This window comes from Lemur catta, chromosome 13 (genome assembly GCF_020740605.2).
Source record: "Lemur catta isolate mLemCat1 chromosome 13, mLemCat1.pri, whole genome shotgun sequence".
In the NCBI taxonomy this organism is placed as follows: domain Eukaryota; kingdom Metazoa; phylum Chordata; class Mammalia; order Primates; family Lemuridae; genus Lemur; species Lemur catta.
Window position 1 is genome coordinate 7,522,285 of NC_059140.1, and position 27,111 is coordinate 7,549,395.

At 35.2% G+C, this 27,111-nt stretch overlaps 1 protein-coding gene across 5 annotated transcripts in view; it reads left to right on the forward strand.

Annotated features, from left to right (window-relative positions):
* LOC123649457 (zinc finger protein 679-like) overlaps positions 1-27,111 on the forward strand; it is a 52,757-nt gene that overhangs the window by 15,937 nt on the left and 9,709 nt on the right. The window contains exons 4-5 of one of the 5 annotated variants that reach the window (XM_045567607.1): positions 17,639-17,659; positions 17,839-22,221. The exons of 2 other annotated variants lie outside the window; for them this stretch is intronic. In XM_045567607.1, coding sequence (XP_045423563.1) covers positions 17,639-17,659; positions 17,839-20,318 — 2,501 coding nt within the window. In that variant the 3' untranslated portion in view covers positions 20,319-22,221. Of the gene's footprint in view, positions 1-17,638; positions 17,660-17,838; positions 22,222-22,797; positions 24,501-27,111 lie in introns of those variants that run through there. 2 more of the 5 variants (XM_045567610.1, XR_006739011.1) reach the window with 2 other exon arrangements.

Below are 27,111 nucleotides of genomic sequence, written 5' to 3' on the forward strand. Positions count from 1 at the left end.
AAAGAATTTCCATACTGGTTTTCCTAATTTACCAATTTATAATTACCAACTTGGTACAGGATTTCTTTTTCTTTTTCTTCACGTTCTTGTTAAAACTTATCTCTTCCTTTTGATGTAAGCCATCCTAATCGGGTATACAGTGATATCTCATCATGATTTTGATTTACAATTCTCTGATGATTTGTGATATTGAGATATTATAGCTGACATTCATATCCTTCTTGGCCATTTATTGGTATGACTTCATTTTGAAGATATCAATTCAGTCTTTTGCCTATTTTTCAAACAGATTATTATCATTATTTTTATTGTTTTTACCTTTGATTTGGATAAGTTTCTTATATAATTTAGATATTAACTTCTTATCAGATATATTGCTTACAAATATTTTCTTGCATCGGAAAGTATTCTTTTTTGTTGTTTTCTTTGCTGTGCAGAAGCTTTTTAATTTGTTGCTGTCCAACTTGTTTTATGTTTGCTTTTGTTTTTATGCCTTTGGTGTCATATCTAAAAAATTTGTTACTAACATCAATACCAAGAAGGTTTTTTAAATATGTTTTAAGATTTTAAAGGATTGATGTGTTACACAAGACTTTTTATTTTATTCTGAGTTAATTTTTAATAGTGGTGTAAGAAAAATTATCTAATTTTATTTGTTGTTTATGGATATCCAGTTTTCCTAGCACCAATTGAAGGGACTATACTTCTTGCATTTTATATTCCTGTTGTCTGTGTGAAAGATTAGTTGACCTTGTATGCATGGGCTGATTTCTGAGCTCTCTATTCTGTTACATTGGTTGTTGTGTCATTTATAATGCACGTACTCATCTGTTTTTATTACTATAGTTTTGTAATACAGTTTGAAATCAGAAAGTATGATGTCTTCTGCTTTTTTCTTCCTCCAGAAGGAAAAAAGGGTATAACTTGGATATCCAAAGTGTATTGTAATTACATACAAAAATAGGAGTGTGTTTTTTTATTTTTATGATAAATGCCATTGAAATTTTGATAGGGAATTTATTAAATCTATACATCACTCTGGATTATATGGCAATTTAACAGTATTTACTATTGTAATCCACAAACATGGGATATTTTTACATTTGTATCATCTTCAATTTTTTTCATTAATATATTTTTCAGTGTAAACCTTTTTTATTTTAACTCCTTGGTTAAATCTATTGCTAAAAACATTATTTTGTGCTATCACAAATGAGATTGTTTTCTTTCTTCCTTATTTTATTGGATAGTTTATCATTAGTGTATGGAAACACTGATTTTCATGTTCATTTTATATTCTGCAGATTTACTGGTGCATATTTTAGTTTAAGCAGTTTTTTTGGTATACTATTTATGGTTTTATATATCTATGGGATCATGTCATCTACAAACTGACTTTTTTAATTCTTTCTTTTCTATTTGGACACATTTCAAAAAATTTTCTTGCCTAATAGTTCTGCCTAGGATTTCCAATACTATGTTAAATGGAAGCATTGAATATGGTCATAATATAGGTTTGCTTTGGTATTTGTGTATTTAAAGGAGCAAACACTTCTTCCAGTTTTTATAAGCTGGTTTCAGCAGGTAAAGATTTTCCCTTCTTGGGTACTCAGGATGATGGAAATTTCTCTGGGTTTGCAGATAAAAGGGGTTATAGCTGGGTGACAAGTCTGCTGCTGGGTGTGTCATGAGGAGTGCCTTTAGTATGGTCCTGTTAGCAGGAGCTTAGGTAGTTGTGAATCCTGTCTTATTAATGGGCAGACTGGATTGCCTTCATGACTTTGATCTGTAGGGCAGGCCCTTACAGTTGGGTCTGCATAGGTACTTGGCCTCATACCAGGTTTATGGATGAGTGTAGCTCCCACTGAGTATGTGGAATGCTTTCCCCAGGTCACTGTGTGGGTTTTTAAGTGGGCAGCACTGGCCATGAACTGTGGCTAAGAGGGGTGGAACTGAGTGACAGAACAGCTTCAGAGATCACAATGAGTGCCAAGGTCTCTGGGCCTGTCTCCATGGCCATGAGTGGACATCGCCCTCCAGGTCTCTGAATAGGCAGGATCACTTCCAGATCACGGCTAGAAGAAGGTCAAGATGTCCACATAGACACTTATGAATTCTCAGTGGGACCAAGTTGAGTGGGCCATTTCCTGATCTGTAGTCAAGATCAGGGGTCGTCAAATTTGCCACCTGAATGAGGGCCTTGTTTCTCAAAATGACACTCCTTAATATGGGCTTTGCCAGTGTTTCTTTTCAAGCTCCTCCTGGTACCCAAAATCTCTCATGAAAGCACTTTTTTTGAGATGAGGTCTCAGTATGTTGCCCAGGCTGGTCTCAAACTGCCGGACTAAAGTGATCCTCTCACCTCAGCCTCCAAGTAGCTGAGATTATAAATGTGACCCACTGTGCTATGCTGTCATAAAGGCACTTTTTCCCATAGATGTATGCCAAATTTTTGTATACATTTTTGCCATGTGGGGATAAAGATGTAGAAGTCTTTTTATCCCACCATCTTGCTGATTTTACTCTCTATATACATTTCACTTTTTTTTTCCTGTATGAAATTTTCTATAGCTTTAGATTTAAATAGTTAGAACAATGTGCTAAAATTTTATGTTATGTAAGAAGTAAATTAGATGATTAGTAGGCATCCCATACTTATTAAAAAGTTCACTTGAAAGTTTAAGTTTACTGCAGGCAGAAAGGAATCATTAGAATTGTCATCCACTTTCCTCAACCTGTATATAAATTATAGTATAATTTTTCCCAAATGTTTATTTTGCATATCCTTCATTGTCATATTTTATAAAATTCATATTTCACATTATTTGGAAATGTAAGACTTTTCTTGTAAAGGCTGAATTACTGCTTCTTCACTTTTTTAAAAATAGCATCAGTATATTAATGATATAATGAAAATTATCTTTAGTGTTTTAAATGTTTATTAAAATTTTCTTATTAGAGCCTTTTATGAATTATTATAGTGCATCATCTGTAAAATTTTCCTGCTGTACACTGCATATCAATGATTCAAAGTGTCTGTTCTCCATGGGTTCAGAGTCACAGTTGAACATTGTTTTTATCTGTTAAAAAATTATAATGTTATAGCAATGTTGCACACAGTATTTAACATCTAAACATTTCTTTTATTCTTATTTTACAATTCTATATTACTGTGTGTCTTTTTTAGGGTAGTTTCCTTGACATCAGTTTATTGTATGTTTGGTTTCACCTAGGTATTATAATTTTATATGAAGTTACAACTATACATACATTTTAAGTCAATATGTGGTTCAATTAAAATATGACTCAGTCATATGTGTATTACAAATTATAAATGTTTGTGTCTCTTTAAATATTACCCCGTTTGTTTATGGCTTATCTCGCATATTTCTTTTCCTGGCTGTTTTTAAATGTTTTTTTTTGTCTTGTCTAGGTGAGTAGTCAAGGAAATAGTCTTAATTTTTACCATGTAGTTATGATGATTCTCTATTCTCTTTTTGAGAGAAAAATACTTTTGAGATTTGAAGGTTGTTTTCCAAAAACTTTATAACCATGTATTTTTGTTGTCATTTTTAAGAAATTTAATTGTGATAAATGCACATAAAATTTATCATTTTAAATCTTTTTAAGTATACATATTTTAGTAGTATTAATTATATTTTACTGTTATGCACAAACTTCTACTACTTTTACATCTTGCAAAGCTAAAACTCTATACCTATTAAGTAACAACTGCCCATTTTACCCTCTCTCCAGCCCTTGTGGAACTCCATTCTAATTTATGTTCCTACGACTTTGATTGCTTAAGATACATCATATTAAGTGTAATCATACACTATCTGTCACATTGTTTCTGGCTTATTTCAGTTAACATAGTAGTCTCAAGGTTTGTCTTTATCATAGAATGTGGTAAAATTTTCTTTTCTTTTTTTTTTTTTTTGTTGAGACAGGAGACAGGGTCTCACTCTACTGTCTGGGGTAGGAGGGTGCAGTGGTGTCATCATAGCTCACTGCAACCTCAAACGCCTCAGCTTCAGTGGTCCTGGCTCAGCCTCCTGATTAGGTTGGACTACAGGTGCACACCATCACACCCAGCTAATTTTTGTATTTTTTGTAGAAATAGGGTTGCACTATGTTACTCAGGCTGCTCTTGAATTCCAGGCCTCAAGCAATCCTTCTGCTTTGGCCTCCCAAAGTGGTAGGATTATAGCCATGAGCCACCACATCTGGCCTAAGTTTTTTAAGGCCAAATGATATTCAATTGTCTGTATATGCTACGTTTTTTTATCTGTTTATTGGTTTAGGCACACCTGAGTTTCTTGCACCTCTTGGCTTTTGTGAATATTGCCGCAATAAACATAGGCATGCATGTATCTCTTCCAGCTTCTGCATTGCACACCCCAAAGTGGGATTTTGGAATCATACTCTAAGTTTTATTTTTAATTTTTGAGGGACCATCATACATTTTTCATAGCATCTGTATCATTTTTCCCCATCAGTATTTGAAAAGAGTGTCAATTTCTGTACATATTTGACAAACTTTTCCTTATATTTCTCATTCTGAGTGTGAGGTGATATTTCATTGTGATTTTGCTTTGTATTTCTTTAAAATTTTGTAATTTTCTGTATCCTTTCAAATGTTGGACATTTGTATATCTTTGAGAAAGTGTCAGTTCAATTCCTGGTCTACTTTATAATTGATTTATTCACTTTTTGTTGCCTGAATTTCCGCAGTTGTTTATATAATTTATTCTGAATATTAACTCCTATCATATACAGGATTTAGAAATATTTTCACTCATTTCTTAGTTGGGGTGTTCACTAAATGTTTCCTTTGATGAGCAGAAATTCTGAAATTTGGGCCTGGTGAGGTGGCTCATACCTTTAATCCTAGCACTCGGAAGGCCGAGACGGGTTGGTCGTTTGAGCTTAGGGGTTCGAGACCAGCCTGAGCAAGAGCGAGACCCGCCTCTACTAAAAATAGAAAGAAATTAGCTGGACAGTTAAAAATATATAGAAAAAATTAGTCGGGCATGGTGGCACATGCCTGTAGTCCCAGCTACTTGGGAGGCTGAGGCAGGAGGATCACTTGAGCCCAGGAGTTTGAGGTTGCTGTGAGCTAGGCTGACCCCACAGCACTGTAGCCCGGGCAACAGAGTGAGACTCTGTCTCAAAAAAAACAAAAGAAATTCTGAAATTTGATGCAGTCCCACTGTTCTGTTCTTTTTTTTTTTTTTTTTTTTTTTGAGACAGAGTCTCGCTTTGTTGCCCAGGCTAGAGTGAGTGCCGTGGCGTCAGCCTAGCTCACAGCAACCTCAAACTCCTGGGTTTAAGCGATCCTCCTGCCTCAGCCTCCCGAGTAGCTGGGACTACAGGCATGCGCCACCATGCCCAGCTAATTTTTTCTATATATATATTTTAGTTGGCCAGATAATTTATTTCTATTTTTAGTAGAGACTGGGTCTTGCTCTTGCTCAGGCTGGTCTCGAACTCCTGAGCTCAAACAATCCACCCACCTCGGCCTCCCAGAGTGCTGGGATTACAGGCATGAGCCACTGCACCCAGCCACTGTTCTGTTCTTTTTTGTTGTTGTTTTTTATGCATTTGATGTCATATCCAAGAAAACAACACCAAGATTGTTATATTTTTTCCTATATATTCGCAGACTTTTATTAGTTACATTTTTATAAATATTTATTCTACTTAAAATATTTTTTGTATGTGATGCAAGGGATTGGTCTGATTTCATTTTTTTTTTTTTAATGTAGATATCCAGTTTTTAGCACCTTTTGTTGAAGAGACTCTCCTTTTCCCATTGTGTGGTCATGGCCACCTTATCAAAGATCATTTGATTATATACTTAAGAATTTATTTCTGGCTCTCTCTTCTGTTCCATGACCTATTTATCTGTCTTTGTTCCATTACCATGTTGCCTTGACTTTTGCAGTTGTTTAATACAGTTTGAAATGAGGAAGTGTAATGTCATTTTGTTCTAGTTTTTAAATGGTATTTAGGCTAGTCATAGTTTCTAAAAAAATTTAGGATATTTTTATATTTTTGCAAAAAAATATCTTTGAGATTTTGAAAGTGGTTAGACTGAATTTGTCCATCACTGGGGGTGGCATTGACATATTAATAATATCAAATCATCTGATCCTTCAGGAAAAATATGCTCAAGAATGTGTTTAATTTTCACATCTTTTTTGGATTTGTCAGTTTCTCTTCTGCTCTTTACTTCTGGTTTTATTTCATTTTGGTCAGAAAAGATACATTGTGTCATTTCAGTCATCTTAATTTTTTTTTTTTTTACAGTTCCAGGAACTTACAAGAGAATCCTTTATTCTGTTTTAAATTAAATCTCCATTTAAAAAGGACAAACTTTCCCAAATGTTACTTTTACATCTCTGGTTCAGAACATAATACTTCTAACTTCATTTTTCTTATTACTTAGAATACTAGAGAAATTTTTCCTTGGAAACATCAAGGGAAAATACAGTATTTCAGGTTAGCCCTAGAATCCTTCTGAGGTTTCATTGTGTATTATCAACCAAAAGAACTTTTTCCTTATCCAAGAGATCTCAAACCTCTGTAGGGCAATTTGTTTTGCCAGAGGGAGAAGAGGAACGAAATTAGGCCGGCAGGGGTCTAAGGCAGGGCAAGCCAGAGGGTGAGTCTGGAAGGACTGGCTAGAGAGAGTTGGCCTTAGAATGGACAGCCACTAGAGGGCGCCCAAGCACAGGTGGAGCCCACTTCCTGGGCCCCTGAGCCAGGCTTCTAGGCTAAGAGATGGGGTTTGTGGAAGCCCAGAAATTGATTGCCCAAGTATGAGGTATTTGGTTTACCTAGGCACTTCTGACCCTCCAGCCCAGATTGCCTTGTTATGAAGAAGGGACAAAAGTTTTTGCCCTTAGCATCCCGTGAGACTCTTCTGGTGCGTAGGCAGGTTGCTTGGTGTCTGGGCAGTCAGAACTGTGCCACACAGGCCCGCATGGGGTCTGATTGCCTTTTGTTTCTTTATGCTTGGGTCTGCTATCAGAACTCTGTATCTGGAAATACCTGCTTTGAATCTTGGGCCCACAGTTTTCTTTCTTTTTTTTTCTTTTTAAAATTTTTTTCTTTTTAATTTCAGTATATTGTTAGGGTACAAATGTTTAGGTTACGTATATTCCCTTGCCCCACCCAAGTCAGAGCTTCAAGCGTGTCCATCCCCCAGACAGTGCACGTTGCACGCATTAGGTGTCTATATACTGATCCCCTCGCCCCCCATCTGCCAGATGCCTGATGAATGTTATTGCTATATGTGCACTTAAGTGTTGATCAGTTAAAACCAATTTTATGGTGAGTACATGTGGTACTAGGTTTTCCATTCTTAGGATTCTTCACTTAGTAGAATGGTTTCTAGCTCTATCCAGGATAATAAAAGAGGTGCTATATCACCATTGTTTTTTGTGGCTGAATAGTACTCCATGGTATACATATACCACATTTTATTAATCCACTCATGTATCGATGGGCACTTGGGTTGTTTCCACATCTTTGCAATTGTGAATTGTGCTGCTATAAACATTCAAATGCAGATGTCTTTTTTATAGAATGTCTTTTTTTCCTTTGGGTAAAGGCCCAGTAATGGAATTGTTGGATCAAATGGTCTTTGAGGTATCTCCATATTGCTTTCCACAGAGGTTGTAGTAGTTTGCAGTCCCACCAGCAGTGTATGAGTGTTCTTATCTCTCCACAACCATGCCAACATTTATTGTTTTGGGACTTTTTGATAAAGGCCATTCTCACTGGAGATAAGTGGTATATCATTGTGGTTTTGATTTGCATTTTCCTGATGATTAGAGATGTCGAGCATTTTTTCATATGTTTGCTGGCCATTAGTCTGTCTTCTATGGAAAAGCTTCTTTTCATGTCCTTTGCTCACTTTTTGATAGGGTTGTTTGATTTTTTTCTTCCTGATTTTCCTGATTTCTATATAGATTCTAGTTATCAGCCCTTTATCAGATGTGTAACATGTGAATATTTTCTCCCATTCTGTAGGTTGTTTAGGATGTTGAATTTTGTCAAATGCTTTTTCAGTGTCTATTGAGAGGATCATATGGTCTCTGTTTGTGCTTCTATTTATGTGGTGAATTACATTTATAGATTTTCATATGTTGAACAATCCCTGCATCTCTGGGATGAAGCCCACTTGGTTGTGATGGATTATTTTTTTGATAAGCACCTGAATTCGGTTTGGTAGGATTTTGTTGAGAATTTTTGCATCTATATTCATAAGGGATATTGGTCTGTAGTTTTCTTTTTTTGTTGTGTCCTTTCCTGGTTTTGGTATCAAAGTGATGTTGGCTTTATAAAACGTGTTGGGGAGGATTCCTTCCTTCTTGATGTTGTGGAATAATTTCTACAGGACAGGTACCAGTTCTTCTTTGTAGGTCTGATAAAATTCGGGTGTGAAATCATCTGGTTCAGGACTTTTCTTTTTAGGAAGGTTTTTTATTGCTGTTTCAGTTTCTGTACTTGATATTGGTCTATTCAGGAATTCTGTTTCTTTCTTATTGAGACTAGGGAGGCTGTGCTTTTCTAAGAATTTGTCCATTTCCTCCACATTTTCCAGTTTATGGGCATAGAGGGTTTTATAGTATTCATAGATGATATTTTGTATTTCCATGGCATCAATTGTAACTTCTCCTTTTTCATTCCTGATGGAGCTTATTAGAGTTCTTTCTTTTCTGCTTCTCATTAATCTCGACAGAGGTGTGTCAATTTTATTTTTTCAAAGAATCAACTTTTTATTTTATTAATCTTCCATATAGTTCTTTTGTTATCAATTTCATTTAGTTTCTCTCTGATCTTTGTTGTTTTACTTCTCCTGCTGGGTTTGGGGTCAGTTTGCTCATCCTTTTCTGGTTCTTTGAGATGATTCATTAGGTTGTTTATTTGTGATCTTTCTGTCTTTTGGATGTAGGCATTTATGGATATATATTTTCTTCTCAGGACTGCTTTATTTCAATTTCTTTAGTGAATTATTTTTCCAAGTTCTGGATTTTTTTGTGTGTATGTGATTTCTTTATGTTGGTTATCCATTTTTTCTTGCATAGCATTGAGTTTTCTTACAATCCATGTTCAAAATTCTTCTGTCATTTTAGTGTTCTGAATTTGCTTGATGTCCATTGCTAGAGAGCTGGTGTTCCTCTTTGGGGGTTTGCTTTTTGTTTGATTCTTCATACTTCCAGAGTTCTTTCACTGATTCCTTCCCATCTGGATCAGCTGTTGCTTACCTTTAGATTTTCGTTTGAATAATGACACACCCTGTTTAGTCTCTGAGCAAGTAGGTGGTGTTTGTGGGTGATATTCAGCCACACCCTTTATGATGAGTCAGTAGATGCAGTAAAAGGGTGTGTGCAGAATGACCTGCCTGTCAGTTGGTGGTGCTTGCTGGGAGGAGCAGGCTGCAGTGTTGTTTTTGGGTCCTGTAACTAGCTTTTATTCCTCTGAAGAGGCACTGTAGTGCCTCAGGTGTTGGGTGGGACCCTGGGACTTCCAGGTGTGTTCTTATTCTCCACCTCGGTGGTAGGTGGGAGAGTGAGTCTGGGCAGAGCTGGGCAGGGTGAGCCTGCCCTCAAGCTCCACAGATGCTGTTCGTGGGGGTCAAAGATCTATTCTCTGCTTCTGGGCAAAACTGCCAGGGAGGGGCTGAAATGGTCCCACTCAGCCAAAAAGTCTGCGTGTGGGTGTGTGGCTGTCTGAGACCTGCAGTCTGGAGCAGGCCTCACTCCTTTCCACCCTCCCCTATTCTGCAGTTTCTCCATGACCTCTGCCAGCAGGCAGGACCTCATGCCAGTTGGTGTACCCTGGCTGTGATGCACACCTGCATGTTCCCTGCCCAGGATTGCAGCCGAGGCCGGGTGGACAGCCTTCCTTTGGGAGGAGTGTTGTCCCTGAAGCATGCTGATCTCCCCTTTAAGGCACACACACCTCAGTAGGCTCATTCACAAATATCCCTTCTGTGCCCCAGCGTATGCGATCAAGACCTGGGTGTATGGGATCTCATCTGCAGGCCTGTCCCCTGGGCCCTGGAGATCAATCCCTGACCCTGCCAGGGAGAGGAGTGCTGATCTGAGCTGAACACCCACGAGGTGTTCAAGGTGGATCATTGTCTCTCTGCCTCAGGATATGCTCCACTCCTCTGGAGTCAAGGCAAGCGACACCTGGGAGGGCTGGAGTGTAAGAAGTCACAGTCTGTTCATGGGGGTACAAAACCTCAGGTTGCATACATTGTCCATGTCCCGCCCATCCCCCTGAGTCAGAGCCCCAGGCGCGTCCACTCTCGAGACAGTGCGCCTGGCATACACCATGCAGTCATACCTCCATCCCCTCCCCCCCCACCTCCCCGAGTTAGCACCTTCAAGCATGACCATTCCCCAGACAGTGCGCAACGCACTCATCATGCAGGCATGCATCCATCCCGTCCCCCCACCCCTGTCTCAGAGCTGAAATAAAAAAAAATAACAATATCATTTATAACAGCATCAAAAATACAAATTATCTAGGGATAAATCTGGCAGCAGAGGAGAAAGATCTGTGCACTGAAAACTACATAATATTGATGACATCATTAACAGACACAAATAACTAGAGAGATATACATTGTTCATGACACAAAATTGTAATGACTGAGTATTGTTGTCATTTTTTTGATGAATTGATCTGTGAATTAAATACAGTCCCAATAAATATCTCAGCAGACTTTTATTGTAGAAACTAGCAAGCTGATCAGAAAATTCATATAGAAATGCAAAGATTTAGAAGAGTCAAAAAACAAGTTTGAAAGGCTAATATTGTTTTCAATAATTATTAAAACTATAGTGTAATCACAACATTGTAGTATTGGCAAAAATTTAGGCAAATATATCAGTGGAACAGAATACAGAGTCCAGAAATAAACCCACACATGGCTGACCACACATGTTCCACTGATTTTTCACAAATGCACAGAGGCAATGAGGTGGGAAAAGATAACATTTTCAGCAAATGGTGCTAGAACAATTAGTTATCCATATGTGGAAAAAAGTAACTTGGATCTATACAACATAAAAAATTAACTCAAAATGGATCATAGACCTAAATGTAAAACCTAAAACTATAAAATTTTTACGGGAAAACATTAACAAAAACCTTTGTCACCTTTAGATAGCCAAGATTTTTTAACTACCACACCAAAGCCATAAAAAAAAAAAAAAAAAAAAAGAAGAAGTCACAGTCTGAATACCCCTCAGTCTGCTGTAGGACCCCAAAAGGAAAGGTCACATTCCCCACAGATGCCTTCGGGTGGTGGCTAAATTGTCTCTCTTGGCAGCCACAGGTGGGGAAGGGGAAGCGGAGAATGAAGCAATATGGAGGCTGCCTATTAGCTCGGGTCTACAGGCTGGGAGGTGCCCCAAGGGAGCTGGGAGCCTGGTGCCCAGTCCACTTGAGGCTCACCACTCACTGGTGGTGGCCGTCTCAGGGCTGATATTGGCAGGTGTCTCCAACCACTCAGGAGCCCACTAGCAATCCGAGATGCAAGGGAGGGGAAATTTAACTGCTCCACCTACCCTTGTCACTGGTGTCTAAGCCTCTCAGGGGCCTTTCTCCTTCCAGTTCTCCTCTGCAACTTCTTCCCATGAAGTCTACTGTAGTTTCAGGCACCCTTCATTCCAACCCTTATCTGATCTATGTTTGCCTGCCTGTTTATTTTTTTTTCACTTTCTTCTAAAATTTGTCTTTCTTACAGAGAAACTAAGGCTGGCGGGTTTTCTCATCCACCTTCTTGCCCCTCTGTCATCTTAAATTTCATTAGACTTTTTACATGTCCTAACAGAAGGCACCATATGTAATTGAAAATATTATATAGTTTGCTGCTTTGTCTTGAGAATTCTGTACTTGTCTCTTAGTTCTAATTACTATATAATCATGTTTTCAACTTTCTTATTGATCTCTTCTCTGATTCTTCTATTCATTATTGATGGTGGGACCTTAAAATAAACAGCAACCAATGTTGCTGTGTTATTCCTTGCTTCACTTCTGCCAATATTTGTTGCATATATTTGGAATCCCTGATATTATATATACATGTAATTTATATATTATAAAACATATATTCTATAACACATACAACATATATCTTATAAATGTTAATACACATGTATTTTACAGATGTATTTTTTAGTGCTATAGATTGCTGATAAATGGACCCATTTTATCATTATGTAATATGAATCTTATTTTCTCATGACAGTTTCGACTTAAAGTGTGTTTTATCTAATATAGTAATAATTATGTATACTGTATCCAATTATAGTTACTATTTTCATGGAATATATTTTTCATGTATTTTCAGCCTATTTGAGTCCTTACAGCTAAAATGAGTTTCTTGTAGACAAAATATTGTAAAAACTGATTTATTCTTAATCCATTTAGCCATATTATCTTCTTTGTATTAAAGAGTCTAATCCATTTATATTAAAAGTAATTAGTGGAAGAAATGAAATTATTCTGACTTTGTTTCTTCTGGCTATGTTGTCACTCATTTCTTCTCTTACTGCCTTAATATATCTTGTATTGGTTTTGTAGTCACTTGCTTTGGTTCCTTTCTAATTTTCTTTAGTTTATTTCTATAGATACTTTCTTTCTGAACACCTTGAGAAATTGCAAGTACAAAAACATCTTAAGGTTGTAACAATAACATAAGGAAGGAGATTCTCTAATATCATTTCAATGTGCAATCCTTAGCATTTATCAAAGATTTTTATGTATGATTATAATGTGTTTTGTGAAATATTATTGCCCTAGCTGTATACTAATGTTTCAAAATCTGTGCTCTTCATGGATGCCCAGTCATCTCTGAAAATTACAGTTATCTAGAATTCTTGTTCAGTCTTACACTATATTTATTCAGAATTTTATAGATTAATTTTTTGATTTTGTTTTGTAATTTTATAGTTCTTTCAATTTTTTTCTTGTATCATTTTTTAACATAGGCCATTTCACATCAGAGAATTGTGTTTTTATTTTTCATCTGTATATTATACTTTTGCATGATAATATTCAACTCTGTATACTTTTTAAACATTGCGGGGCAAAAGTAAAATATAAATCAGCCATATGTCTTTTGTGAATATAATTTTTATTGTGTTTCTTTGTCTCTATAAATATTCCTCCTATTTTCTTTATGAGTAGTACATTTTTTTCTTGGTGGTAAATGGTTATTTTATTCTGTCTAGGAGAATAGTCATGAAAATTATCTTAAATTCAACCTGTGTGGGGTTTTTTTGTTTTATTATTATTTTTTTTTTTTTGAGACAGAGTCTCGCTCTGTTGCCCAGGCTAGAGTGAGTGCCGTGGCGACAGCCTAGCTCACAGCAACCTCAAACTCCTGGGCTTAAGCGATCCTACTGCCTCAGCCTCCTGAGTAGCTGGGACTACAGACATGCGCACCATGCCCAGCTAATTTTGTTTATATATATTTTTAGTTGGCCAGATAATTTCTTTCTATTTTTAGTAGAGACGGGATCTCGCTCTTGCTCAGGGGTCAACATGTGTTTATTGGTAAAGGTATATTATCTTTGTGTGAATCCTTTGATTTGAAGATGATTTTTGAAAAGCATTTAAACTATTTTTGGTATTATTTATTTTTTATTGTAAAACATGAAATTTATAATCTTAAATATTTTGATTATAGAGTTCACTCACAGAAAGTATATTAACGATGTCGTGCAACATATATCCTTTAGAAACTCTATTCTGTTTTTCTGTTGTTTCTGAAAATTAACCTACGTTAAATATTTTATATAAGTAGATTTATAAAGTGTCATTGTTTGGGTGGCTAGCTTATTTCATTTATCATAAAGTCATGATTTATCTTTATTGTAAAGTTAGAAGATTTTCTCCTTTTCAAAATTGAATAATACTCCATTATTTTTATATACCAAATTATATTTATTCATTCATTTTATGAGGCAGATTTGGGTTGTATTCACATATTGGCTTTTATAAATAATGCTGCAATAAATATGGATGTGCAAATAACTTCATTTGACCATGTTCATTAGGGTTTTATATCTGTTCTACATTTTATTTCATTGTTCTAGTTGTCTGACCGTATGCCAGTAGCAAACTGGTTCGATTACTGTACCTTTGTAACATGTCTTGAAATCAGAAAATGTGATGCCTCCAACATTATTTGTTTTTTCAAGATTATCGTGCTCTTCATGGTACTTTGGCATTTTATGTCATTTTTTAACTTCTTTTTCTAAAGAATGTTACCTTGAGAATTTTAAAAAGATGCCATTGAATTTATAGATCATTTTGGGCAGTAGGGACATCTTAAAAATAGTATGAGCATTTCAACCTTTGAAGAGCATTTTGAAGAGTACATCATTTAGTTTCCATTTATTTATGGATATTCAGTTTTTCTGTTTATTATTGATTTCTAGTTTTATTCCATTTTGGTCACAAATAATTGTCTGTAATAGTTTAATTTTTAAAAACTTGTAAAGAAATGTATTGTGGCCTAACACTTGTTCTATCCAGGAGAATGTTTTTTGAGCTTTTGATAAGATTTTGTATTCTGTTGTTGCATGGAGTGCTATCTATATGTCTATTAGGCTTAATTGTTTTATAGTGCTTTCAAGTTCTCTGTGCCCTTATTTAATATTGTGTCTTGCCTTCTTATTACCAAAAGTGGGATACTGACGGATCCTACCGTTATGACGACATTGCTATGTATTTCTAGGTTTAATACTGTCAATGTTTGCTTTACATATTTAGCAACCTTTATTTTACGCACACACACACAGACACACACAAACACAAATATATAGAAATGTAAAAATAAATCATAGGTTTCCAGTGAATGAACCCTTTTATTATTATTTAACATAATTCTTTGTCTTTTGTGACGTTTTAGCTTAAAGTATATTGTATGAAATAAGAGAAGTTTTAATTCAAAATATATTGTGCCTAATTTTGACCTCCCCTGTTCACATTTGATTAACATTTGCATGGAATGTCTTTTTCTGTCCTGCCAATTTTATTCCGTATTTTCTCATTTGATATAAGGTGAATCTCTTGCAGACAGTATATAGTTGGATGTTTTTATTAATATTTTCTTAAATCCCTATCTTTATTCAGCGTATGTCTTTTTTTTTTTTTTTTTTTTTGAGACAGAGTCTCACTTTGTTGCCCGGGCTAGAGTGAGTGCCGTGGCGTCAGCCTAGCTCACAGCAACCTCAAACTCCTGGGCTCAAGCGATCCTCCTGCCTCAGCCTCCCGAGTAGCTGGGACTACAGGCATGCGCCACCATGCCCGGCTAATTTTTTTTTTTTTTTTTGCTATATATATTTTTAGTTGGCGAGATAATTTCTTTCTATTTTTAGTAGAGACAGGGTCTCACTCAGGCTGGTCTTGAACTCCTGACCTCGAGCGATCCACCCGCCTCGGCCTCCCAGAGTGCTGGGATTACAGGCGTGAGCCACCGCGCCCGGCCAGTGTATGTCTTTTGATTGTGAAGTTTACTCCATGAATATTCACGTAATTTTCTGAAAAATTTTCTTGCCATTTTATCAATTGTATTCTTATTGTTGTAGCTCTCTTGCTCTTTTTTCTCTTTCTTTCCTCCTTTGTGTCTCATTGATTTGTGTAGTGACATGCTTTGACTCTTATTTTAGTGTATCTCTATAGGTATTTTTATTATGGTTACCATGATGACAACAGTGCTTCTTACAGTTACAGCAATATATTTTAAAATGTTAACAACTGAAATTTAGTTACATACAATAATTTTTCCTCATTACATCTGCTGTCATGTTTGTTATTGTTGTCACCAATTGTATCTTGTTATATAGTATTCCCATTAACAGAGGTGTGGTGGTGTTTTTGTCTTTTTGTCTTCAATTTTAGAGCATGAATAAAAATGTTTTCTGCACTGTCATTATGACACTAGAGAATTTTACTTAGATATACTTCCATGTCTTTCCCATATAGTTATTTGGTTTCATATAATCTTGTGTTGTTTTCTGGCATCTTTTTATTTTTAATGCAAGGGGCTCCCTTTGGACTTTCTTGTGGGAAATAAACCTTTTTGGTTCCTAATTATCTTGAGAAATCTTTTTTTTTTTTTTTTTTTTTTTTTAAGACAGAGTCTCGCTGTGTTGCCCGGGCTAGAGTGAGTGCCATGGCGTCAGCCTAGCTCACAGCAACCTCAAACTCCTGGGCTTAAGCGATCCTACTGCCTCAGCCTCCCCAGTAGCTGGGACTACACGCATGCGCCACCATGCCCGGCTAATTTTTTCTATATATATATTTTAGTTAACCAGATAATTTCTTTCTATTTTTAGTAGAGATGGGGTCTTGCTCTTGCTGAGGCTGGTCTTGAACTCCTGACCTCAAGCAATTCACCCACCTCGGCCTCCCAGAGTGCTAGGATTACAGGCGTGAGCCACCATGCCTGGCCGAGAAATCTTTATTTTTCTTCATTTAGAAGGGCAGTTTTGATGGATATAGTTCTGGTTTGAAGTTTTCATTTTTTTAGCACTTTGACTATATCACCAAACTCTTTTCTGGCACGCAAGTTTTCTGTTGATAAATCCAGTAGTAATCTCTAAGAAGCATGCTTATAGATAACATCAATTTTCTCTTGCTGCTTTCAAGATTCTCTTGTTGTGTGACTTTAAAAACTTTGCTTATAATCTGTCCCATATGGGTCTGTTGGTGTTTTTTCTATTTGAAGTATGTTGAACTTCTCAATATGTTTATATATTTATTCTTACCTTTGAGAATTTCTCAGTCATTTCTTATTGTATGTCTCAGCTGAACAGTGTATGTTTTCTTCTGCTTCTGTGTTTTGTTGTTATTCTCGTTTTCCTGATTTTATTTAGTGTTCAGCATTGTTCTGATTTCACACATTAAGCATCATTCAGGTGGTTCTTTTTAATTTTTTCAGGTAATTTATACATTTCTGATCTTTTATGGTTGACTTGTTATTTTGTTTCTTTGATTGGGATATGTTATGTTGATATTTTCTATATCTTGTAATCTTTGGTTGAGATTTGAGAATTAACAAAATCAGCTTTCACAAGCTTCATGAAGTGGCTTTGTCCTGGGGGACTCTGATACCAATTCACTGTACTGGAGATTGAAGGATCCTCAAATCTGTTCTTAGGGTGTTTCTCCTGTGACATTTTTTTGTTTTCCATTTAAAGAAACTTTCCCACATTTCCTCTTAGGAGCCTGTCATCATATGCTGTACCTCTTCTCCATCTGTGGTACTGAAATCTCCCTGCTGCTGTAACAATCTTTTGCCTTTGGTTTCAGCACACTCTGTCATTCAAATAATAGCAAATTTATTTTCAGAACTTTGTGTTATGGGAGACAGAAAACACTCTTTGGAAGGGCTCCTAAAAGCCAGAAAGATAGCCAACTTTTTCCTTCTCTTTTGAGAGAGAAGCTGGGATTTGGGAATATACTTCTGCATGTACCATGCTGTGTTAAGGAGGAGGAAAGGCCATGGAGGGTAAATATAACAAATTTTCTTTCTCTTCTATGTTGCTTTTGGCATTGTCCTCACGTGCTGTTTTGTGAACTCTTCTTTGGTTATTAGAATTCCCACAAAGGCAATTTGGTAAGTATAATTTTTTACATTTGTTTATCTAAAGGAGAATTAGAGCCTGCATATTGTATTGTGCCATCTTGCTAATGTGCTTAGTATAATTTTACATATTAAATTTGTAATATTTATTTATCTGATTGTGAAAGAAAGAAACAAGTGGGATAATTTGTTATGTTTAATATTTCTTTCAGCTATGTCTTATCATTCCACCCAACACTATTTGCCAGAGAAACATATAAAATGTTTCTTCCCAAAAGTGATAGCAAGAAGATATGGAAGCTGTGGCCTCGAGAATCTACAATTAACAAAAGACTGGGAAAGTGTGCGTGAGTGTAAGGAGCAGAAAGGATGCTATAATGAATGTAACCAATGTTCAATGACTACCCATAGCAAAATCTTCCAGTGTAATGAATGTTTGAAAGTCTTTAGGAAATTGTTAAATCTAAATAGACATAAGGTGAGACATACCGTAGAGAAATTTTTTAAATGTAAAGAATGTGGGAAAGCCTCTAACCAATGCTCACACATTACTGAACATAAAATACTTTCTAATACAAAGGAATATTACAAATTGAAAGAATGTGGTAAAGCCTTTAATCAGTGCTTGTATCTTACTAAACCTAAGAGAACTCACACTGGAGAGAAACCATACAAATGTGACGAATGTGGCAAAGCCTTTGACCGGCCCACATACCTTAAAAGACATAAGGTAATCCATACTGGAGAGAAACCATACAAATGTGAAGAATGTGGCAAAGCCTTTAACCGGTCCTCATCCTTTGTTGCACATCAGAGAATTCATACTGGAGAGAAACCCTACAAATGTGAAGAATGTGATAAATCCTTTAACCAGCCCTCAAAGCTCACTGCACATCAGATAATTCATACTGGAGAGAAACCATACAAATGTGAAGAATGTGGCAAAGCCTTTAACCGATCCTCAAGCCTCATTGCACATAAAATAATTCATACTGGAGATACACTGTACAAATGTGAAGAATGTGGCAAAGCTTTTAGTTGTTTCTCACACCTTAAAAGACATAAGATAATTCATACTGGAGAGAAACCGTACAAATGTGAAGAATGTGGCAAAGTCTTTAATCAGTCCTCAATCCTCATTGCACATAAGAGAAATCATACTGGAGAGAAACCCTATAAATGTGAAGAATGTGGTAAATCCTTTTACCAGCCCTCAAGGCTCATTGCACATAAGAGAATTCATACTGGAGAGAAACCATACAAATGTGAAGAATGTGGCAAAGCCTTTAAACGGTCCCCAAACCTCATTGCACATAAGATAATTCATACTGGAGATACACCGTACAAATGTGAAGAATGTGGCAAAGCTTTTAGTTGTTTCTCACACCTTAAAAGACACAAGAGAATTCATGCTGGAGAGAGACCGTACAAGTGTGAAGAATGTGGGAAAGCCTTTACATGGTGCTCACAACTTAAAACACATAAGATAACTCATACTGGAGATACACCGTACAAATGTGAAGAATGTGGCAAAGATTTTAGTTCTTCCTCACATCTTAAAACACATAAGATAACTCATACTGGAGTGAAACCATACAAATGTGAAGAATGTGGCAAAGATTTTAGTTGTCCCTCACAACTTAAAACACATAAGATAACTCATACTGGAGAGAAACCATACAAATGTGAAGAATGTGGTAAAGCCTTTATATCGTCCTCAAACCTTAAAAAACATAAGATAATTCATACTGGAGAGAAACCATACAAATGTGAAGAATGTGGCAAAGATTTTAGTTGTCACTCACACCTTAAAACACATAAGATAACTCATACTGAAGATAAACCATACAAATGTGAAGAATGTGGTAAAGCCTTTAAATGGTCCTCAAACCTTAAAAAGCATAAGATAATTCATACTGGAGAGAAACTGCACAAATGTGAAGAATGTGGCAAAGCCTTTCCCAGTTCCTCACAGCTTAAAAGACACAAGATAATACACACTGGAGATACACTGTACAAATGTGAATTTGGCAAAGGTTTTAAAGAGTGTTCAAGCCTTTATGTACATAAAAGAATTCATAACAGAGAGAAACCCTACAAATGTGAAGAATGTGGCAAAGCTTTTAGCCTGCACTCAACCCTTAATTTGCATAAGAGAATTCATACTGGAGAGAAACCGTACAAATGTGAAGAATGTGGCAAAGCCTTTAAGTGGTCCTCACATCTTAAAAGACATCAGATAATTCATACTGGAGCGAAACCGTACAAATGTGAAGAACGTGGCAAAGCCTTTAAGTGGTCCTCACACCTTAAAAGATATCAGGTAATTTGTACTGGAGAGAAACCATACAAATGTGAAGAATGTGGTAAAGCCTTTAGCCATTCCGGAGACCTTACAAGACATAAGAGAATTCATATTGGAGAGAAACCGTACAAATGTGAAGAATGTGGCAAAGCTTTTAGCCGTTCCTCAAACCTTAAAAGACATAAGACAATTCATAGTAGAGAGAAACCCTACCAATGTGAAGAATGTGGCAGAGCCTTTCACATGTACTCAGCCCTTTCTGTACGTAAAAGAATTCATTCTGGAGAGAAACCCTACAAATGTGCAGAATGTGGCAAAAACTTTAATCGTATCTCAAGCCTTACTCAACATGAGAATTCATTCCTGAGAGAAACCGTACAAATGTGAAGAATGTGGCAAAGCCTTTAAATGGTGCTCACAACTTAAAATACATAAGATAATCCATACCAGAGAAAAACCCTAAAAATATGAAGAATGTGGCAAAGCCTTTCAGTGGCACTCAGACCTTACTATACATGAGATAATTCACAGCAGAGAAAAATCCTACACATGTGAAGAATGTGACAAAACCTTTAACTGGTACTCACACATTTCCATACATAGAACTCATACTGGAGAGAAGCCCTACAAATGAGAACAATGTGGGAAAGCCTTTAATCAGTGTTCATACCCTACTAAGCAAAAAAGAATTTATACTTGAGAGAAACCATACAAATATAAGGAATGTAGTAAGGCTTTTAACATTTGCTCAAAACTTTCTATACGTGAGGGAATTCAACCAGAGAAAAACCTTACAAATGTGAACAGTGTGGCTAGGCTTTTATCTAGTACTCGCGCTTTTCTGTATGTAAGGTAATTCATATTGGAGAGAAAGCCTATAAATATGAAGAATGTAGCAAAACCTTTAACCACTGTTCAAACCTTTATAAGCCTATCAGAAAGAAACCATACAAATGTGCAAAATGTGGCAAATACTTTACCTGGTGCCTTTATTTTAGTATACATAAGAGAACGTATAATGAAACAATCCTACAGATGTAAATAAAGTGGTGTAGCCTTTAATCACTCATCACATATTACTCAACATCAGAGAGTCATACTGGTAACTGATATAAATGTAAGAAGTGTCAAAACACCTTTCAAAGCATAAAAATCTGAGAGTGCACCAGAGTATTTATACTAAAAAAAATTACTACTATCAAGAGTGGCACAGTACCTTTATTTTTATCACAGATTTTACTGTGCACAGGAGAATTTATAGTGGGGGGAATCCTCCATTGATTGCTCAAACTTTATTTAAATTAAGAGAATTTGGATTGGAGAGACACTCTACAAATGTAATGAATTCAGAAAAACCTTTGTTCAATAACACAGCTTTGAAAACACTAGAGGTTATATGAAAAGATGTTTTACATATGCCATAATTTGAAAAAATATTTAATTAAAAAATCATGTCCAAATAAATACCAGAGGACTCACAGTAGAAAGAATTAAGGTGCTAATACTTTCAGATATTACTCTAAAGTAGAATTTTGGTTATAGAAAATGCAAAGTTAAATAGTTTAATAATTTATGTGTATGTTTAAAAATAGTAGGAGATTGATTTTTATCGAGAGTTATAATTACAGAGTATACTTTTTGCATTAAAAATTTTATATTTTTTGCAAAATTGAATATCAAGGTAATTCAATTTTAAATTACTTGATGTTATGCCATCATTCCTAGTGTTTTGTGAGAGGATGTGTTCAATTGCTGCTGCATCAAAGATATGAAAGGTCTTTCTAAATTAGGTGGGCATCATTCATATGCTCTTACAATGAACACTACAGACACTAAAATGTAAGATGCATGAATAAAATGGAGAGACTCTTTGTGATTAACTTGTAAGTGCATTGCAGGTGATGTTGGTGTTAGTTGTTCAGAGTAATATTCTTCTTTATTATAGTTAGAAACATTTGGGATCTTAGAAGTAAGTTTTATAAGTTGCATATTTAGGTAGTAAAATACAGTGGATGTTGAAGGCATTTTTAAAAGATTGTGAATTTTTTTAAATAAAACAAAATTGTGTTTAATGTGTTGAGTGTTGTACATTGAATAAAGTGTTATCCTGCCACCAACATTAACCTGTCCCACCTTATCCAAAGTTGTACGTAATAGATGGTAACAATGTACTATTGAATATCATAGTGTAATAACATGTTTAGTGACCTTTATTCTGGTAGGCTTTAAACTTCAAATATTTTTAAAAATATCACTTCCATAGGTTAAATTTTTATTCTTTGTGTAGCTAGAATGCCATCAAAAGGCATATTTCTGAATCCTGAATGACAATTTACAAAATTTCATCCTACATTTTTCTTTGAACATGTGACCTCTCTGGCCTGCAAAACATAAATGTACTTTTATTTTTGATTTACAGGGAGTCAAATATAGAATTGTATCACTCTGAAGATAAAGTTTAGTTGTAAGAGGATTATGGAGAAAGTAATTGTGTTTATGTTGGTATGTTTCTGTTTTGAGAAGAAAAATGATACATTGAAAAAACCAGATAATTTCAAAAGTATTGATAGTCTGCTAGTAATGTAGAAACCTCAAATATTCTGAAAGTAAGTATATATTCTCTTTTTTGTATTGAATTCATTTCTCTAAAACCTTATGGCTCCTGATTCAGAATCTCCCCATGAAAATTCCTGGTTTTAATTGTCATTAACTCATGCTAGACCTAAGACATAATTTTCTCCTTTAAAAGTTCATGAAGTGTTGTTTATATGACATGCTCAGATGTTGCAAGGATAATTTTTAAGAAGTGGTGCTCACAAAATAATTTGAAGATATGATTCATTCCACAGTGGGTGCATTATGTGAAATCATGTTAATTTTTACATTCCATTTTTTTCCTCTGAATTGGAGAATGCTATTTGAGGTAGTTTTTCTATAGTTATTATTTATTTCCCTTTATGTATAGTAATTGACATAACTGAGTTAGTTGACTTTGTTGGGCCAATTTGTTTTAGTAAACCTGGAGAGGCTTCATGAGTCATGGGTTGTTTTGATATATGAAGTGGACAAACATGAGACAGCTCTTGGTGTGTAACAGATGCTTCATAATTAGCAGTCAGTATTCCTGATGGAATGATGGAATCTTTTATGGCTCTGCATAAATGATAGAAAATAATCACATGTAGAAATGGCACTGATTTTTCATGTGAAAAAGACACCTTTTCCCAGGCTACACAATGGACTCTGTTTGAACTTAGAAAGAGAAATGCTGTATTTTTAATTTCCTAATTATCTCCAGGTCCTTGGTGTCTCTTTATGTTCATCTCCAGCTACACATGCATCTCAGCCCTTCTCCTTCTCTTCTTTTCTTGTGGTATGGCTAACAGCTTTCTCACTGTCCTCTCCACCCCATGTAATTTCACATGGCACATTTTAGGTTGTAATGAGAAGTTTGAATTTTTGTAATGTGGCGAAAAATTGTTTTTATCTGGAGAGTTTGAAAGCATTTATGAGGGCTGTCTGGAAAGTATCCCGCCATGCAATATTAAAAATACAAAAAAAAAAAAAATAGCTTGATACTTTCAGACAGCCGAGATATAGGGTATAAATGGAACATTTTGATCACTTAATTGAGATAAGAATGATGCAGTGTCCATTTACTAGGGGGTTAAATCAGACTGTTAGTATTGTTTACCTTTGTGAAAGAAAAATGTTATTAGATTCTAACCTAAACTGTGGTAAATATTAAATTAGTTGGACTAGGAACAGCATTCGTAACAGTGGGCCTTAACCTATTGTAAATAATATGTAAAGAAACACATCAGAATGTGGAAATTTTTTAAGATTAAAGGTCTCTTTGAAATAAAATCTTCAGGAGTGGTAATAGTAAATTTGGAATTTAGTTTTTTGAATGAAGTACTTATACCATAACTTATGTTTCTATGCAGAATATTCTATTTTTGAGTGTATATATTAAATGTTGGACAGTAATTGAGTTATACACGTGGGTATAAAATTTGGAATGATCTTTCTTTTCCAGATTGATATTGCACTCTTGGGGAATTTCTCACTCATATTATTGTATCTTTATTTTAATGGGAACAGTTTACCATCACTGTTTTTACTCTTATTTCCCTATCTGTAGCCAACTCTTGTTTATTCTCTCTAGAAAAATCTCACAGATTATGGCAGGTTTTAGATTGAAACATTCCTTAAGTGATTTTGGAGACAAACTTCTTTTTTATGTTCACAGCATAGCCAAAGATGGAATCATGAGCAGTACCTGCCACTTTAGTATTTTCCATGTCATCGCCATGAGCACCAGAAACTCCAAGTGCCCTGAAGTTAAAGTAAAAGCCCTAATGTACGTTGGCCACTGCTGTATTCTGTGCTAGGTCCTACACATGCTGATAGATTTCAGAGTTCCTATGCCTATGACTGATAAGCAGAATAGCAAAAACATGATGAAATTTATATATTTGTGATGCAGTATAGCTAAGCTTATGACAAGGACACAGACTCAATGTTTGGAATACTGATATTCTACCATGATATTTTAAAAATTTTATTTATTTTTAAGTTGATGAAAATTGTTTGTATTTATCATGGAAAACATGATACATACACATTGACAAGTATATATACATTGTCAAATGCTTAATTCTAGCTAATTAGCAAATGCTTTACCTCACAGTTATCTTTTTTGTGGTGAGAACATTTAACATCAATTGTCTTAGCACTTTTGAAAGATAGAATAGATCATTAACAGTAGTCACCAGGCTGTACAAGAGATCACTTGAAATTATTCCTCCTAACTGTAAATATATATCCTTTGACAGACATCTCCCCAAATCCCCTTCCCTCCTAAGAACCCTAGTCTCTAGTAATACCATTCTTGTCTCTATTTCAATGTGACAAACTTATTTAGATTCCACATACGAGTAAGATCATGGAGTGTTTATGTTTTGGTACATGGCTCAAATAAATTAACAATGTCCTCCAGGTTCAACCACGTGACGGAAAATGATAAGATGTGTTATTTTTATGGCTAAATTATATTCCATTCTCTTTGTATATCATATTTTTTATGCATTTATTCAATGATGGATACTTAGGTTGATTCTGTATCTCAGTTGTTGTGAATAGGGCTACAATAAACATGTAATGCAGATGTTTTTTCAACATACTGATTTAATTTTTTTTGGATACATACCCAATAGTGTGACTGCCATATTATATGATAGTTTTACTTTAAATTTTTTGAGTAATGCCCATACTATTTTCCATAATGTGTGTACTGATTTACATTCACACCAACAGCATGAAAGTTTTCTCTTTTCTCCACATTTTTCACAACACTTTATATTTTGTGTTTTTAATGGTAGTTATTCTAACAAGAGAGTTGATATAGTGGTTTGGATTTGTCTTTCTCTGGTGATCATTGATGTTGAGCAGTATTTCTTATATCAGTTGGTCATTTGTATATGTCCTGTTAATTAAGTGATGTCTATTTAGGTCTTTTGCCCATCTAAAATAGTTGCTAGATTTTTTTTTTTTTTATAGCTGAGTTTCTCATATTCTGGAAATTAATCCCTTTTGGGCTGTATAATTTACAAATATTTTCTCTCATTCTGTGTTATCATTCTGTTGATTGTATCTGTTTCTGTGTAGAAATGTTTGAATTTGAATTAACCTCATTTGTCTATTTTTACTTTTATTGCCTGAGATTTTGAGGTTAAATACAAAAAAATTATTGTCCAGACAATTTTCGTGAAGGTATCACCCTATGTTTTCTTACAGTAGTTTCAGAGCTTCAGGTCTTTATATTAAGGTATTTAACGTATTTTTGAGTTAATTTTTATATACACTGTGAGATGAGGATCCCATTTCATTGTTCTGCATGTGGATATCCAGTTTTCCCCATAGTATTTACTGAAAAACCTATTCCTTTCCATTTTGCTTTCTTGTTTTCTTTTTCTAAAATCAGCTTTAAATGCATAGATTTATTTCTGGGTACACTATTCTTCATTGGCCTACATGTCTGTTTTTATGCCAGTATTATACTGTTTGTGTTACTATAGCTTCACAGTATATTTCAAAGTCAAATACTGTGACACCTCCAGGTTTTTATTTTGCTCCATTGCTCATATAATTCAGGGTCTTTTGTGGTAATATATGAATTTTAAGGCTTCTTTTGTTACTTCAGTAAAGAATTAAGTGGCTTTTTTGGCAGGGATTGCAGTCAGTCTTTAGATCATTTTGAGTACATATTTTAACAGTATTAATTCTGCCAATCCATGAGCAAGGAATATATTTCCATTTTTGGTTTCTTCAACTCCTTATATCTATGTTCTTTAATTTTGAGCATAGAAGTGTTTCACCTTTTTGGTTAAAATTATTTCTAAGTATATTTTTGGTAGCTATTACAGATAGGGTTCATCGTTTTCTTGATTTCTCTTTCAGATAGTTCATTTTTAGTGTCTGAAAATGCTAGTGTCTTTTGTATATTGATTTTGTGTCCTGCAGGCTTACTGAATTTGCTTTATTCAATAATTGTGTAAGTGGAGTCTCTTTTTAAAATTTCCTATACGTAAGATTATGTAGTCTGCAAACAAGGACAATTTAACTTCCTTCCTTTAATTCTGGATGCTCTTTATTTCATTTTCTGTTTGCTCTGGCTTGGACACACAGTACTATGTTGAATAGAAATGGCAAGAGTGGTCATCCTTGATTTGTTCAAGCTCTTAGTGTAAAAGCTTACAACTATTCCACATTTACTATGATGCTAGATGTGCATTTGTTATCCATGGCCTTTGTTGAAGGTTGAGGTGCATTTGTTCTATACTTTATTTGATGAGAGTTTTTATCATTAGGGGACATTCAGTTTTGTCAAATCCTTTTTCTGCATTTACTAAATGTAATAAATGGTCCTGAGTTATGTCCGTCTGGTAAGCACATGGGAGAATGTATCCATACATGGAGGAGGCCCTGGGGGCATCACATCTCACATGCTGTGGATATGACTTTCTTATGATGTCTGCTGTGAGTGTCTTACTCCCTGAATAAAATTAAGGCACAGGATTTTTCATCTCTTTATCTTACTGAATTAGTCCAAAGATCTAGAAAAGTGACCACACAAATTAAGTGCTTAATATATGGGTGTTAATGGATGAACCTAACC